The sequence below is a fragment of the Accipiter gentilis genome, chromosome 10, assembly GCF_929443795.1.
Source record: "Accipiter gentilis chromosome 10, bAccGen1.1, whole genome shotgun sequence".
NCBI lineage: Eukaryota > Metazoa > Chordata > Aves > Accipitriformes > Accipitridae > Astur > Astur gentilis.
In genome coordinates, this window is record NC_064889.1 from 4858461 (window position 1) to 4875953 (window position 17493).

The following is a 17493-nucleotide window of genomic DNA, read 5'->3' on the forward strand; positions in this document are numbered from 1 at the left end:
CTCTCTGTAAGGACGAGTGTGTCTTCTGGTATAATAACCCGTCTGGCTATGACCTGGAGAGAGACCAATTTGCCCCCTGTGTGGTCCCTAATGGCCTTTTCAGAAAGCTCTGGCCTTTTGCTCCTTGTGTGAAAGATTTGTCCAGCCAATCCCCTAGCTGCTGACTGGGGCAAGGCCACAGTCCGTAAGTAGATTGAAATAGACTTAAGCCATTTCCTCTCTTATTTTTTTTAACAATTTTTCTAAAAGCAGTGAATTGAATCCCTCATCCTTATGGGGCTTAAGGCAGTAGCAAATATGTCATTGTGCCAAGTTATGTGTGGGAGCGAATAAATAAATTAAATTTTGACCCATGGATCCATCAGGATTTCCTTTATGACTTGTGGGCTGCGGGGATGTGCTGGCTCCAGCAGCAGTGCTATAGATTAGCTCCTCGTTGCTGCTAGATGCTCTGATCGTATCAGTGAAATATATCATTTCAGTGCTTCGGTGGGTTTAATGGAAACAACTCGTGTAACCAACATACAAGTGAGTTTTAATTTTGTTCGTGCTGTTTTGTACGTACAATACCTAGTATCTGTTTTTTCTGGGTGGGTTTGACTTTCTAAGAGGACTGATAAAGGCTTTATTCTGAAGCATCCAAAGTGAGGATGTCTCATCCTCATGGACACTCCAAAAAGAGTGTTTTATCCTTTCAGTATATTATGCTGCTTAGCATTGTGGTAGTAATTCATTTTGGTTTTTTGTTTGTTCTGTGGCCAAATTAGAAAACCTGGGGTTGGAAATCATTCAAGCAAAACTGAAAATTTGTGATTCGCCTTTTTTCATTTGTATTTTTAATATTTTTTTTAACTTTTCACTTCTGACATTTCCATGTAAATTCTGGAAGACTGTTAAACCACTCCAGTTAAAGACAGAGCACCAGCCTTCCCTTTGGGCATCCCTACGTGGAGCCTCCTGCAGGTGTCTAATTGAAAATAGGGTTGGACACAAATTTACCGTGCATGTTTGTTAAACGTCTCCCCCTTGGATATTTAAAGATTGGATTTGTCAAAATTAATTTCTGGTGGAAACAGGATTGACTCTGAATCCGGAATAATGGGGAACAGAGAGAGCCTGTGCAGCAGCCGCTCTGCAGCAACTTCTGGTGATTTTTGCCATCTAGCGGCTAAAATATTCTTACCGTTTTCTGGAATACCAGACTGCTGCTTTCATTTGCTGTAGTCTCCTGCTACTCGAGTACAGCAGAATTGAGCTGCTTTTGTAAAATATGCACGTTTCAGTTGTTTGCTTTTTCAAGTGGAGGGGGAGAAGGAGAATAGCAGAGCTTTTAGAGGAACAGGGGAACCAAGGAGAGCAGCTCATTACAATAAAGCTCACCCGTTGTTTAGCATTCCTGCTCTGTAGATTGCAAAATACTTTCCAAAGTGAACTTATCCAAATTTGCCCAGCACACCAAAGCTGGAAAGGGAACCCGGTCTCTCTAGGGCACTGACCACTAGTCCCTGTGGCTCTTCTCTAACAGGACAAACATTTACAGAATGCATCGTTTGAGTGCTTGGTTTGATTTTTCTCCCAGCAGAGCCTGTCCCCTGCTTTCAAGGCAGAAAATGCGTCCTGTATGTGAGCAGAGATGCCTTGTTTGGCACTCACCCACCATCACAGTACAGGTATGAGGAGTAGTGAGGAACCACTACATCTGATCATAAATCCATTTTGCCCACTGTGCAAAACTATATCTCTTTAGGAGGGAGACTCAATTGGAACAGTGTGGGATAACAGCACTTCCAAGTGAACTTGTCCTAGCTGCTCTCTGTGTTTGCTTTCTCTCCATTTTTGGATCTTGTTTTTGATAGAGAACTGGGCTGTTGCTGGAGAGGAGGCCACGCTTGGCAGTCCTACGTGACATTAGGACCACTGGGAAATGTACTATAGATACGGCTCTGGTACCTTCTGCTCCACAGTCATCAAAAGCTGAATTTTATGGCACCAGAGATGTAATTAGCAGGGCTCTATCAGTGGCAGTGCTTAGGTCAGAAGTATACTCACTATGTACACTGTTGTACCACGTTGGGGTTTTTTCCCCCAACTTTAGGCTAGGTGGTGCGGGAAATTTTTTCAGTACTTCGCCTTTAGAGACTGGTTTAACTGAGTAATTCAGAGAGTCCCTTTACATCTTGTACACAGGAAGGTAAAACCACAGCTCTTTTTAACTTTTCTTTCTTTTCTACCTTTGCTTGGTGAAAAGAAGTGTGAAATAACCCCACCTTCCTTTCTGTCAGGTTTCCATTTTAACATCAATATGATGTACAATGTTCTGTTCTTATTGTAATTTTTTAAAATATTCTTTCTGAAATCGAGAGAAGTCTCTGCCAGATGAACTCTACAGACCACTTTCCAGCAGTCCTATTTACCCTCTGCCTCCAGTAACTTAGATCCTGAGAACATGGTTAATGAAACCAACCCAAAGCCAGTCTCCTCTGCGGCAACAGTTAACATCTGTCTTTTTTCCTGCCACACAGGGAAGACCCAACGTGGTTTTACCAACATTTCTTTCTGTGAAGCCCAGTGGTGGTAGCAAAGTGTGGGGAAACAAGTTCAGAAGCATCTGGTCCCAAATAATTTGCACCTGGGCAAAAAAGAAAAGAAGGGGGAGGTGTTGTGGTCTTTTAACAAGGAGGTAACTAAGTCACTACTGAGTCCTAGGCCAGGCACATAGCAGAGTATTTCACACGAGAATCATATCTAACATTGCTTAGGGGGGATGTAGTAAAAACATTGAGGAATTTGATTTTGCCAGGATGTTTTCTTCTCGTTCTCAGCGGAGTTATAAACAGAAAGGCAAAACCACTCAGTGCAACTAGAAAGATTTCTGTACAGGTCCCATCTGTGGTGTGATGTCAAAGCCACCTGTGGTGGAGAAAAGGCATGAGCAGCACCTTTTTTTTGACCAGGGGAGTCCAAGTTTCTGTCTATAAATTCGTGATAGCAAGGCACTAGCTAGCATGAGTAGTCATATCAGCTATTACGGGAGGTTGCACTGTGCAGCAGGCTGGGCTTAGTGTCAGGTTGGGTGTAGCATATCTTTCATGAAAGTAGCAAAAAATGTGGAGGGTTCCTCTAGTGCTGTGGTGTGTCTGCATATGTGTTTTGCTTCTGGTGCTTGGATACTTTCAGGTATGTGTCAGAAGCAGAAACAGCCCCAAACTGAATGGGAAGGGGGCTGTATCATCATTCCCAGGACTGCTTACTAGGAGCGCAGACACGTCACCCCAGACTTTGCTGGGGCAGGGGAGCAAAGAGGATGGGATCTTCGTGTACCTTCTCTTCCCTGTAAATCTGTGCTCACAGACTGCAAATTAGACCCCTCGTGACTCCAGAATGACCTATGCCATTCAAATCAAAGGATAAACCAAAAGTTTTCTGCCTTTAAAGTAAATTTCCTCATGTCTCTCGGAAAGAGAGCAGCACTGTTCAAAAATGCCTACCCTCATCACCAGAGAGCTTATCTAGATTGGATTTCACAAGAACCAAGCAGAAGTTTAGGTCTTTCAGAGTATGTGCTTGTGTCCGTTTTCAGAGTCCTGAATGTTCAAAGTACAAGTGGATAAACTCTGTGTGGGTTCAGAACATTTGAGTGGAGAATAACTAACCATGGAAGGATGTGACCTTCCAAAATGACTTTTAGCTTCAGTTCAAAAATGCCTGCTTTGTGTGAATAATACAGAGGATTCTGTATATTAAGTGACAGGTGCACTGTATTTATACACAGGAAGCAGCAATTGGCATTTCGTTACAGATGCCCTCACCTCACACTCACTGAAATATTCTATTTCAGGCATTGCAGAGAAGGGCAGAGCAGACACAGGCTTGAAGGAACTACCCTTTCCTGAGGTCTGAAGGAGATGGTAGTGGAAAAGAGGGAAGGAAAAAAGTAGGAAATCATATACATGAGAAGAGACAAGCAGAGCAAATGAGGAAAATAGCTGTTGTCAGACTAGGCAGAATTTAACCAGCTACTGCACGTTTACATCAGTTATTTTTACAAAAGAACAGAGTTCCCAGAGGCTCTATTTCAGCTGAAGCTGAGGATGTATCTGAAAACCGGGCTCTGTAGTTTATTCTATTTTCATGTTCTGCTGAAGAGTTGCCCAAAACTACTGCATGGAAATTCCCTGTCACCTTGCAGCCTGAAAGACGTTTCCTCTTAAAAACACGAGCTCTGCTGAGAATCATCTATAGTGTGTGAAGACATCGTTACTGTGTGCGCTACCAGCAAACACTTGCAAACCTGATCTCAGTTTATAACTCAGCTAAAAATCCCCAGTTTCTGTGCATCTTCTCCCATGTACGCAACACAGAATATGGAGAGTACAAAACTATACTGCAGTTTAAAGTTTGTAACATGTAGTTAGTTCCCTCTCCCCTGCAGGATATTGGTATAATGTGGCATTTGCCAAGAATGCATGGCTGTAGCTTTGTAATCATCTTTTTGGTAATTTCTTTTATGACTAGAAACTATGAAATTGTGATTCAGATACTATTGGGTTTTGTAATTAAAAAAGTGGGATAACAGGGTTTTAAAATCAGTATAAGGTAGGAATGAAGGCATTTTAAAAATACACTTTAGCCCTGACTTGTGATAGGTGAGCTCCATTTCTGTACAGTGTCCGTCCTTCCACCCCGACTGCTGGGATCCTCACACTTTACGCACTCCTCAAGGGCTGCTCTGCCCTCTGCTAGGTCTGACCTACTCAAGAGGTACATTTGCAGCTGATATTCTCTCATGCTTCCTTCCAATACCTGTTCTCCTCTCAGTGCTTTCACGAAGACTCCCCAGCTCCCAATATTCGCAGGCATAGCCTGCATCAGTGACTGTGCTGGCACATCCAGGTGATTAGCTTGAAGGAAGCAGCCAACCTTTTCCGTGGTTTTGGTGTTATTATGGACCTGAGCGTGTTTGTAAGAACCAGAACAGGCAATGGGACTGCAGCTCACCAGTGCAGATGTGCGTTGAGGAACCCCACTGTAAGGAAGCTAATCTGCCTTTGTCCTGTGTGTCTGATCGAACGCGGCACGTGTGGTGAGGTGAGCTAAAAATCAACAAAGAAAAAGGCACTTCTGCACTTAACAGGAAAGTACATTGCTTTACCTTAAGACTCAGTGGATGCTAAAATGTTGCAGGGTTTCAAGTAAGAAAAAAGACACAAGAAAACTCCATTGGGGGCTGTTACATAGAAAGCTGCTGCTGGTGTGGCAGCCCTTGAACTACCAGTTGCTATGGCTAGAAGATAATTTAGGAGAAATATCCTCATATGCTTGCCCTGTTCTTCTACTCTTCCCTTGGGATCTAGTGTCGGGGACAGAATATTAGACTGAAGGAATTTTGGTCTGAGCCTGTGTGATCCTTCTTGCAGTCTTGCACTTAGATTCAAGTGTGTGCATCCTTCTGTACATTAGAATGAACTTGCCAAGGCCTATAGCAACTGCTGAGTTAGATCTGTGTCATGGGTTGGAAAGAGGATATCTCCCTTCCCTATAGGAAGTAGTTTCTACCAGCTGCAGTGCTCAAGGCAAGGGCAAGCAGCCAGAATGCCTAAATTTGCTTGAATCAGGTTGGACTATTGAATGATTGTGTCCTCTGGCTGTTAGGCAGCACTTAACAGGGAACTTTTATTTTTTGAGCTGGAAGCTGGAGTGTTTGTTTGCTATGCCCATGGTAACCAGCACCAGCTTCTTTTAGAAACCCTGTCTTTGCTTTTTTTTTTTTTTTTTCTTTTTCCTTAATAAAAAATAAAGTGGTTGCAGCATGTCTCCCTCATTGTGGCATGTTTGCCTCTCTGAGTTTAGTTTTGTTAGAAAGTTTTCTACAGCTATAGGCTTGCCATGGTCACTTCCAGTACTGGTCTGAAAAAGAACAGCAAGGACCTCACTGAAGTCAGCTGCACCTCCAGTAGCAGTGATTTCTCACATTTCTGGTGCTGAGGAGTCTGCAGGTGGAGACGCAACCTTGTCGTCTTTTCCCAGGTCATGATGTTATATTACTGCCGATACTCAGTTGTGCAGTGTCCTAGTACAGACTTGGCTTGTAGTTGTCTGTGCCAAGTGTGAGCGGTGCTGGGCCCTGAGGGGTCAGTCCTCCGTCAGAGGAGCTGTTAAAATGCTGAGAGAACAAGCGCTGGACAGCATATAGGGTGGAAACCTGATGGCTGCTGTCACCTAGACTGTTCTCAAACCAATGGAGAGTGGTGCCAGAGCTGCTGTTACATTTCAGGGAGCCTTGCCTACTATCTTTCTTCTGAGTCAGCAGCGTATTTCTTCATCTGTGTCTTTCAGTAAATAAAAATGGGCAGTTGAATCTATTTATATATTTAGCCGAGGTCAGCGATTTGCTCCAGCTGAAGCAAAAGTTTGGGGGAGAAGGGAAGAGCCTGAAAAAATGTTGAAATTGTTCTTTTCTTTGATTCAAAACGAAAAGCTTTTACAATGGGGGGGGGGGGGGGGGGGGGAGCTTGGGAGAGAACTGTTTTCTACAGTGATGGCCACTACCTGGCGCAGCATGCCATAGACTTCTCCAGCCTTGTCTCCATCATCGTGCTTATTCTCTTCACCTTGTTTTGTGCTGGTCCCAACTGTACTGAAGTAACACCCCAGGCAGTACCTCCCCACTGCTGCCTAATTTCTCCCTCGAGCAGACCCTCTTCTTTCCAAGCACAGGAAGCAACAGAAAGGGGCTTTTTTCCTCTACATTTTTTTAACCTCCGAGGGTTTGAGATCAGAAGAGCCAGGCAGCTGCCAGGGACTGTGTTTCTGGAGTTGCAAAGAGCTGTTCGTGCTGGTACTGGGAGGACATAAGCACATCAGGCCCTGCTGGGCTGCCCGTCGCATGTAGCGGTGCTGCCATCTCCAGCTCGGCAGATTTGGCGTTGGCTGTGGTGTAGGTTTGCCACGAATGCTTTGCCAACGGGCCCCTGCATGGGGGCTGCTGCTTACTCCAGCTTTGTGCCATTTCTCTCCTGCTCTGCGTTCCACAGCAGCCACAGAGCATCACTTTGACTTGGTGGACTGATGGGAGGTTTTTGCAGCCAATTCATTTGTTTTGGAAGTTGTGCTAAACAGAATTAATTGGCCTTGCAGTTGTTTCTCTTAAGGTCTTCTGGGTATTTTCTGCTACTAGAAGTTTTTGGGTGGTTGTTGTGGATGGATTTTCTATGTTCTTTTTATCGACTTTTTGAAAGGGTATTGGGTACCTTTCTGATACTGAGAACTACTGGGGTGTGAAATAATTTCCCAGGAGAAGTGATAGAAAGCCTTAGTATCTGAGATGTTTAAAAGATGGCTGAATTTAAGACTAGAGGATAATAATTTTGTATTAGCAAGCAAATGAGTGATCTAAAATTAGTAATTCCTGCTCCTCTGCAATACATTGTGTGGCACACGAAGTTCTGTAAAATGTTCTGCAAAAAAACCTGTAAGCTACTTTTTTTCCTGGTGATCGTCAAATGCACGTTTTGGGTACAAATACCTGCACAACGCCTTCATTAGAATTTATTTGAGAAATACTGCTACCTAAAGCTGCATTCGAAGATATGAACAGCCCTGTTCAGCCTGTCAAGTACTTGTAATACTATAGGATTCTGTGTGCTAGTCAGTAATAGGGAGTTCTATGAAGAGGAAACACTTGGAATAATGGGGATAGTTGTAGCATAGTCTTTTCCAGCTTTTCTTATTACAGGTAGTACGTAGGTTCCCTCCCTCCGGTCTCACTGAAGGACTGCCCTTGGGAGCAGAACTGCTGTCAGCAATCAGTGTCGTATAAAAAACCCAGAAACTTCACATTTTGTCAAAGATTTTAAGGCATTCAAACCAAATATTTCATTTTCAAGAGTTGTTCCAGCCCTGAATAGACCCTAGTTTTCTCTGATTTTAAAGTGTTTACTGGGGACAAATGCCCTTCGCTGCCCATCTGTGTAACTCCTTAAACAACCAGAGGATGCTGAATGACGGGAAGCAAAGTGTCCTCTCTCTGCTTCATAACAGATACAGAGAGACATTTGCTCTGATGAAAATATCAGCGCAAAGCTGGTCGCTACCCAGACCAGGCGTGGGTTTATGGAAACATAGTAAATCAGCTCTGCAGCATGCTTTGTTGGTATATTCAGCCTTCTCTCTATGCCAAGCTATAAAATTGCTGGATCAAAGTGGAGCTGGGCCCCAGTCCAAACTTCCTCCAACTTGAGGGGAACTTGGATCCATATCCCAACCCTAGGACTTGGCTCTGCCTCTAAATCAAGCTCTTCCAATCTCTTAGGAAAAGTCAGGCCCATGAATTATCCACTAGGTCACAGAAGGGCAGCCAAAGCTGTCTGTTTCCGAACACGTTTGCTCTGCCTGCCCTGCATTGCCAGTAAAGAAATTTAGGCGGAGCCTTTCGTTTATCCTGGAATGCTGATCTTAGCCTTTGGGAAGAAGCCATCCATCCTTAATCTGCTATTTTAATTTCAAAATATTATTTCTCCTCCTTCCTTTTCTCCAGTTAGGTCTGTGAATTGAGATACCAGGAAGGTAGAAGCTATCTCCAGCAGCCTTAGCAAGGAACCTTGCTATACCTTACTGCATTGCTCGGAGGCCAGGGAGAGATGGAGCACTAGGGGAGGGAGGAGGGAGCACGTTCTCTGGAGTGAGCCTCAGTGTTCTCCACACTACCAGGCGCTTGGGTTAATGCAACAGTTTCCCTGTCAGCCGGGATGTGCCACCACCGAATCAACAGCAAGTGCTATGGGTGATTGCCTGGCACTTGCATGCCGTGGTGGTGCAAGGGTTTGAGGTCAAGTTTTCCCATAAAATATGAACAGGAAACCACGCTCACACTGAAGGTGATAAATTGACATTAAAAGGAGACTGCAATTAAGAAATGAGATATGGGATGGATGAGGGTAGCAGGCCCCAGGGATCAATAGAATTTTGTGTTTAGATTGAGGTCTTCTCTTTCAGACTTGTCTTCTGTGACCCCAAATCTTCATCCTCTGCCACCTTATTACTGTATTATTACTTATTACAATAATGACAAAATGTCTCATTATTGCTGCCACCATCAATAATAGCAGCAATTTATCAGCAGTGTTTATTAAGTTAAATTCCATGACAACATATATCTTGCCCCCCCCAACGCAATTTATACGTGATGTAAGATAGTAGTAGAGGAGACAGAGAAAAATATACGTCATTTCAGTGTATTTCAGTAGCTCCATTGATTACTTTCACATTAAGTCCCTTCAAAGAGTTTTAAAGTTTGTATTCCTAAGCTAAGCTTTTTCTGCTGCAGAAGTTAATTTTTGGTGTCTTTGCACTTTGCGCTTGTTCTGTCACAGTCTCCACCATCTTCCCAGAATTGCCAAGCCACCATCATAAACATTTCACAACCTTTTCCTTTCCCTTTTTTTTCCCATCACTTAGTTTGCTTTTGGAGGCAAATATTAAACATTGTCAGGAATACTGAAATAAAAAAATGTCTCAGTAAGGACCTAATGGCAGTTCCTAAATAGAGTTTTTGTGAATCCTGCTTTGAAGGACTGTGATGTTTCTCCATTTTTCCTGTACATTGTGAAGTGCTGTGTAGTGCACTGAAGTGAGCAGCTTATGACCCCATTCACAGGCAAAACACAGGAGTCTGATATTGCTTCCAAAATGCTTTTGTTTGCACTAATAATAAAAGAATTCCTTACTTGATTTCTGTTTGTCCTCCTGCTTTTCGGGCAATTTGAATCAGTTCTTTCCCATATCTCTCTTCTGCTTGTGCTCTGTTAAAAGAAAAACTTACTCAATTTCTCTTAGTGCTACCAGGAGCATGTTTACACAAATCTTGTAATTGCATCCGAGGTACAAAAAAATGAGAAATACTATTTCTTTAATTTCTCTATCTCCTCAATCCTAGAGCTATTAGTTACCTCTAAAATATTTTGGGTGAGCTATTTCTAGAAGAAATGAGGGAAAATGAAGCCCATCTCCATGGCTTTGATTACTGTGGAGTGCTGAGTACAGCTCTTTCCCCAAAAAGTTGGATTCAATTAGAAGAAGAGGTGTACAGAAGTGTGTAGTTAAGATGCTCAGAACTGAGAGCCTCTTTTGGAAAAGAAACCTAAAAGGTGACGGCAGACTTGACCCATCAAAATGAAGTCTGGAAGGGGTGTGAAGAGTAGGTTCCAAAGGATCCGTTTAAGAGAGGTTGTGAATAAATGGGAGCCAGGAGTAGCAGGCAAATTTCTAATCGTTAGAAACACGAGGTGCTGCTTGAACAGCTGCAGTGGAGGCAGAGCGGGAAGGAGCCTCGCTAGCTGTAAGGTGAGGCTGTGACAGTTTTATGGAGGGGACAATATAATGCGATGTCTCACCTAATGGGAATATGTAACTAGTGACTCAGGAAAGTAGTTCTGTTTCTATGGTTAATAAAGAAATACAATTATTTCTTTGCTGTTTTCCCCTCCCCCAGCTCTGGAAGAAATTTCTATTCTCTGCTTAAAAAAAAACCAAGGTATTTGTACTTGTCCTGGTTTTGGCTGAGATAGAGTTAATTTTCTTTCTAGTAGCTGGTATAGTGTTATGTATGAGAATAATGTTGGTGACACACTGCTGTTTTCAGTTGTTGCTAAGCAGTCTTTATACCAAGTCAAGGATTTTTCAGCTTCTCATGCCCAGCAAGAAGGCTGGAGGGGCACAAGAAGTTGGGAGAGGACACAGCCAGGACAGCTGACCCGAAGTGGCCAACGGGTATTCCATACCATGTGATGTCATGTCCAGTATATAAACTGGGGGGAGTTGGCCTGGTGGGGACGCGGATCGCTGCTTGGGAACTAACTGGGCATCGGTCGGTGAGTGGTGAGCAATCGCACTGTGCATCACTTGTTTTGTATGTTCCAATTCTTTTATCATTATTATTGTAATTTTATTATTATCATTATTATTTTCTTCCTTTCTGTTCTATTAAACTGTCTTTATCTCAACCCACAAGTTTTACTATTTTTTCCCCAATTCTCTCCCCCATCCCACTGAGGGGGGAGGGAGTGAGCAAGCGGCTGCGCGGTGCTTAGTTGCTGGCTGGGCTTAAACCACGACAGTACTAAAAATGTTATTTCCTTTCTCCCGGGTGCAAGACTGGGGCGGAACTGAGTTTTCAATCTTTGAATAGCTGCTAAAATCTATTGAATGGTCAATAATAAATAATGAACAGATAGCCTGCTGCTAGGATTTTGGGGTGAGGGGTGGATTTTGTTTAGGGCAAGTCCAGTTCTCACAAAGGGTTTAAATGCATTTCAAACAGTTTTGAGCCTGAAACTTGGCACCTTAAAGGAAAGTACTCTTCATTCAAAAAAGGAATTTTGATGTGGGTGCAAGGCCATGCAACCCTGCTGGTTTGTTGCTCCACCCATCTTCCCACTCGGCCACGCTGTGCTTTATTATTGCTATTTTCTGAATTCCAGCGGTTTGAGGGCTGATCTTTCAGTTTTGCAACACGGCAGCTGTTGGGGCGGGTCTCTGTTTGAGAGCATCCGACCACCCTTTCGACTGGTCCTCTGCATCTGATGACTGTGAGCACCTTGCATTGGAGCCGGCTATACTGGTGGCTCTGGTGCAGTTTCACTGATTTGCAACCTACTTCTGTGACCTGAGGCAGGCTCATCCTGGGGGCTTTCCCCCAGTCCAAGGAGATCTGTCAGGGTGGTGGAATAGCAATGCTGGTTACACAGCAGCCTACAGTCACCACAGCCCAGAGTGGAGGCTGTTCTTGGCCTCTGTCCATGGCTCCCATGTGTCTAAAGCTGCAAGTTCGGTTAGTTAATTGCAGTCATCCTGCATGAGAAATTGCTGCGTTTTAGTGGGAGTGTTCCTACATCACTGCTTTGGGATTCCTCCTAGGATAACAGGGTGCAAAATATGGTGACAGGCCACATAGACATACCACTTCATTTTCACGTTAGATGAATGAAATTTCATCAAAATGGAAATATACTGCAGAGACACATAATGCTGCACAAGTAGAATAGATTAATTTTCTTATTTTAATAACAAGAAACGCTTTCGTGTCAGAGACTTTGCTTAGTGCCAGTGGATGTACAGCAATGCAGCAATGAGAATAACTCCAGTGCTACAGTCCCACTTTGCTTGCTCAGTACAAAATATATCATGGGAAAAAAGCATAGCCAGTTCTTAAGCCAGTCCCAGCTCCTACAATACTCTTGGGTCAAATCTTCCTGAAACCTCAGGCATGGGACTGGACTAGCCCAAGGTCAGAGGAGTTTGACACGAGGCTGAGACCATCTTTTCACATCTTTGTGCTGCCTTTCCCGCTTTCCAGTACTCTTGCAACACAGCTTCTATGTTTCCCTGCAGCCATAGAGAGCTGGAACATAATTTGTGTTTTAAGTCTGGGGCTTTGTTCTAGAATACCACTGTTTTCTCACTCCCCAACCTCTCAGACCCTCCTCTGGACCAGGCAGGGTTATTTGTGAGCAAAAGTAATTGACCTGGGTGGAAAACTAGTAAAGTGTTAGTGTAGCCAGGGCAGTTGGTTTCAGGACTTAGGGCAGCTGCTGCAGGAGTCCTTGCTGAAATTCTGGCATGAAGCCCATGATATGGGCAGCCTCTAGGAACAGAGATTGATGCTATGCTTTTATCTCCTCCTAGGTTATTCCCGTGAATGACATGAGGACAAGCTGAAACAAATATCTTCCAGAAATAAACTGGAAATAATACCTTCTTTCTGCAACTCAGTGCGGGCTATCTTTTCTCCTTTTCCTCCTCTGCCAACACGTACGCACACACACAAGCGCACGCACGTATGCATGCTCACATGGCATGTTTTGGGGGTGTGCAAAAGTTCATGGAAACATTTGTTCTTGTAGCTTTCAGATTGACAAAATGGCTGTACGTGTATTTTTTCTTCTTTGTGGAAAGTTCTTTGTGCCTCCACCACAAACCACGAAGAACCTTATCCTGCAACTTGCAGAAACCTCTCTAACATTTTGGAAAGAAACATAGGCATATATAGCAGCAGATGCATGCTGCAGTGCAGAGCCTTCCTGAAACCTGCAATATAATTCTGATCTCTGTAAATTATGAGTCACAAAGGAGCTATTTTAAACAGTTAAAGCTAAGCTACCGTCAGACAGATGTGGCTTCATGACTGTGTGACATGCAGCGATAAAATATGCTTCCAGCGGTGGTCAAGAAAAGCAATTCAAATAGCTTCAGATTTTGATGGGAGGCTCTTACACTCTGTGAAATAGTCAACTTTCAGTTTGACAGCTCACATCCCCTTGAAAGTCCCAGTGCTTGAAAAGTAGCCTTCAGAAAACCAACCTAAAACCAGAAAACTAGATGTGGACAGCATGGGAAGAAAAAGAAGGCTGTGACTGAGGAAAGCAGAGCAATATTCATAAGGAGACAGTTCTGAGATGAACTGCTCTTGGATTACCTGCTGAATTTATAATCCGTATTGCGTGGTCTTTCCCACAGGTCATGCATGAGCGTGTATGTGCCTCGTGCTATGTGTTGAAACTGTTGAAACCCAGCCATTTAAAAACAGAACCAAATTTCAGATACATTTTTCTAAGTCAGTAGTACAAAAATGAATGGCAAAGGAGTCAGAGCAGCTGTGTAATATGAATTTTCTCACCCACAAAATTGCCAGCTGTCCATGGCTGTTGTTGAGCAGCACCCAAGAAGCCTGTAAAGGACAGACAGAAACTACAACATTGTTATTCAAATCTGGTAAGGTTGGTGAATGATGTGGGCTATCTTGGGCATCTGGGAAAGGCTTTGGTAGCATCTTACGTAGCTTTGTCTGTATTTGAAAAATGGCCCATTTTTAGTAGTTGCAGGAAACTGAAACACTGCCTGTGGCAGCAGCACCCTCAAAGAGAAAGAAAAATGTGCCGGTTGTTTGTTTCCTGTAAAAGGTGCAATTCGGTAACACTACTTGTGGATGTGTGTGCTGCCCTGTGATTCTGGACCAATAATGATCTGGGTCTTAATGGAGCTCTGGATTTCTGACTCTTTCAACCTTCTCTTCTCTTCTCAAATCTTTGAAATTTCTGTTTGTTACCTACCTTCACAAATCACATCAACAGGCTAGGATTCAAATCACTCAGGGTTTTTCTATGTAAACTAGTACCACTACCAAATTCGGAAACAGCCTACTATTCCTTTCCAGACACCAAACAGGAGAGGAAATGGAGGTTGTTCACACTTTTTTCACTCTGATTTTCTTACCTCTGCTTGAGCAAATCTTCCACATCTTTGCACATCTTCCTCCCATCCAACAGCCGCTGTATGAGCACCTCGTAGCCAGTGTGGAAGGTGAACTCCTTGCACTAAGACAGAAAGATAGTGGAGCTGATTGGTGTGCATAGTTTGCAGGTTTACCAGATGCCTACTGTCAGTCATATGGAGCAAATTAACTTTCCGGAAAATCCAAATGGACCTTTGGATTTGCTCAGATCAGTTGCAGCTGGGGCAGACCTAAGGGTGCAGGTACGGGTGAGGTTTCTCCAAGTGAAAATCTGTAAAAGTTTTTATTAAATCAAGTTTAATTTTTAATGCTGAAAAAGTGAAGTGGGTCGCAAATTTTGCTGTGTGGAAACCAACACTAGCTGTCTTTTGGGGGAAGTCACGTTTAGCTTTGGGTGTGGGATCTTTGCAGAGCAGAGGTGTATAGTAGCTCTAAAGGACAACAGCTCCTCTTACCATATGTTTTCTAAAAAGAATGGTCAGAGTCAACTCACTGCCACAGGACTCTCAGTAAGACAGTGACTCACTGTCTAGATGCGAGTGGAGAAGTGAAGGAATCTTGTGCTCATACGAATGTCAATACACGGGGTAGTCATTGTGCCACCTGGTCAGTGGTGGGGTGATTTAATGGGAGGCAGTTCGCCGTTAGGCAACACTTGGGTTCTGATGTGCTGTTATGTCTTCCTTTGGGACTGCTGTAACAACTCTTCTCATTGTTTGAATCGGTCTGTCTCTGGTGTAAATTCAACATGACAGAGTTTTTTAAAAAAATAAAACTAGACGGTAAGTGTGTGGATTGCTTAGGAAGGTGGACATTGGATCTGCAGAAAATTGAAAGTCTGTGTTTCTGAGACACTCGCCAATGAGTGCTGCTTCCCTTGCTTTTGCATTCACCACCCAATCTCCTGTGCAATACATGGGAATCGCCTTTGGGTATTTTTGCAGCCTGTCCTGCTCCGTGACCCCACGTGGCAAATGGGGCCAGCCAAGGCAATCTGTGATTTCCAGTCAGCCATACTAGACAGGTGAGGTCATGGAGCTGGGTGGAATTTGCTGCCCCAAAGCCAGGGCTCTTATCTCCTACCAGGGCTCTGCACCCTGTGTGGCTCAGGGCCACGTTCCTCTGCTGTGGTCTAGGACTGCAGATCCCTCCCCATCACTCAAGGCCATGCGTCAGGCTTATCCCTGTCCACGTGATCCATCAGAGCACACCCCTGTGCATCTCGGACAAAAATATCTGAGTAATGGGAAGAAAAACAATTAGTCTTGCACTTCTTTCATCTTTTTCCCGACTTTCAGATTGCACTGCAGCAATGGTAAATCAGAGTCACAGCGAAGTGCTGCCGAGGAAATGCTGGGAGCCCAGAAAGGGATGGGAATAAAGTTGTGACGTGCTCTGAGTGTGGCACTGGGAGAGAATTTCTGTGTTCTGCTCCTGGTCCTCCCACCGACTCACAACAGGATCAGGGCAAGCCATTTTTACTTTGAGAGCCTCAGTTAACCAGTACATAGTGATAATGTTATTGAAAATGTAGTGGTGAATGTTATCTGAGCTTTATGTTGTAGCATTATGGTAAAATCACGGACTGTGTAACCATAAAGAGAATGAATATGTTCCTTCCCTCAAGCAGTTTATGTACAATACAAGTGCTTATATACAAACTGAATACAGTTTATACATATATCCGCTGTCCCCTAAGCAGTTACCATTTAATGAATGTGTATGTTTATTGCTTTCTACCATGACTGTGAAGAAGACAGCTGTTCAAGTTTTGGCACTCAAGAAGGATCCTCTGGCAAGCAACTGTTGGACACTTGAGCCTGTGGCTTCGCTTCCTTATTGCTGGGACTGAAGAGGAATAGGGCGAGCTCTGGGGATGAATGGTGGTGGCCGATGGCAGCCTTAGTGCTGCTCACCCAGGCCCTAGAGCTTCTGTGGAGATTTGCAGACCTGGGAGCAGGGCTTTTTTGTTTCTTCAAGAGCTAGGATAAATTTCTGCAGCCAATTTTTGTAAACCTACAGGTTGTAGTAACATTTCCAGTGCTGCAGTTTCTTGACAGCCGTTAATTCCTTCTTCCCTAATGGACACTCTTATCACCAGCAGTGGGGAGAAAGGAAAGACAGTAGGATAATAGTTCACAAGAGACATAGACAAATGCCTTTACCAGCAAAGCGTCTGTGCTACAGAGCCAGGCAAGATAATAATGTAGATAAAAGAATACGGAGACAGTGCAATGGATCCACTGTTAATCACTGGTGCAACCACAGGAAAGTGATAGGATTACATAAGCTCATGTGATGCATATGGTCACCTCTTAATAAACAGGATCTCAAAAACAAGACATCAGTTTTCCTAACATTTCCGAGGGCAGGTTACACACAAACATCCCAGGGAGGGATTCTGCTGTGAATTAAATGGAGAAGCAAGATTTTGCCATTCATAGAGGAAAACAGGAAAGGTTCTTGATAATAGCCTGGCAATGGACTTGTCACTTCCCCCCGCTCCCTCTTTTTCTGAGGACATCCCAATGGCAGAAGGCATTGCTGCTGTAAAAATCTCTCATAAATTGCTCCCTCTGCCTGGCAGAAACCACTCTGGTCAGATGCTCCGCAACCAACTCACAGCCCAAAAATTTTGATTGTATATTTCCAGATGCAATTAACTACATCCCATAACTGTGTACACAGCTTCCTTGTCCCAGAAATGCTGCCGAGAGGTAAGTGAAAATATCATATGGGTTTGTATCACCCCCGCAGTCAGGCATACTGCCACAAGCAACAAATGGAGAGTGATAAGCACACTGTAAAGTTACTCTGCCGTTTCTGTTCAACATATCTCTTTGTTTAGTAAATGATAAAACTCACTTAGTGTCTTCTCCCACCTCTTTTAAACTGGTGCAGTTGCTGTAATGAAAGGATGGCAGATTCTGTACATCTAAGAGAACCACTTATTCAATTCCCTAAATGGAGAACGCAGCACCAACTCGTTATCAACCCAAAAACATGCACACAAACACAAGCGTGTGGCAGGGGTCAGCCTGCTGACCAGCAACCCTTCTAGGGGCCTTATAAAACTACCTAATGGAGTCAGTTCAGCCATTTGGACAACTAGCTCTAAGCCGTAAAAATGCAAGGGGAAGAAGCAATGCCATACTAAAAACTGCATCAAGGTTCACTCTGCCTTGGTGACCAAGAGAATTAACTTT

At 43.7% G+C, this 17493-nt stretch overlaps 1 protein-coding gene across 2 annotated transcripts in view; it reads right to left on the minus strand.

Annotated features, from left to right (window-relative positions):
* The window catches only part of PSTPIP1 (proline-serine-threonine phosphatase interacting protein 1), a 56396-nt gene that overhangs the window by 22137 nt on the left and 16766 nt on the right, over positions 1-17493 (minus strand). For both annotated transcript variants that reach the window (XM_049811488.1, XM_049811487.1), the window contains exons 2-3: positions 14269-14369; positions 9726-9800 (exon numbers count right to left, since the gene is read on the minus strand). In XM_049811488.1, coding sequence (XP_049667445.1) covers positions 9726-9800; positions 14269-14369 — 176 coding nt within the window. The remainder of the gene's footprint in view (positions 1-9725; positions 9801-14268; positions 14370-17493) is intronic.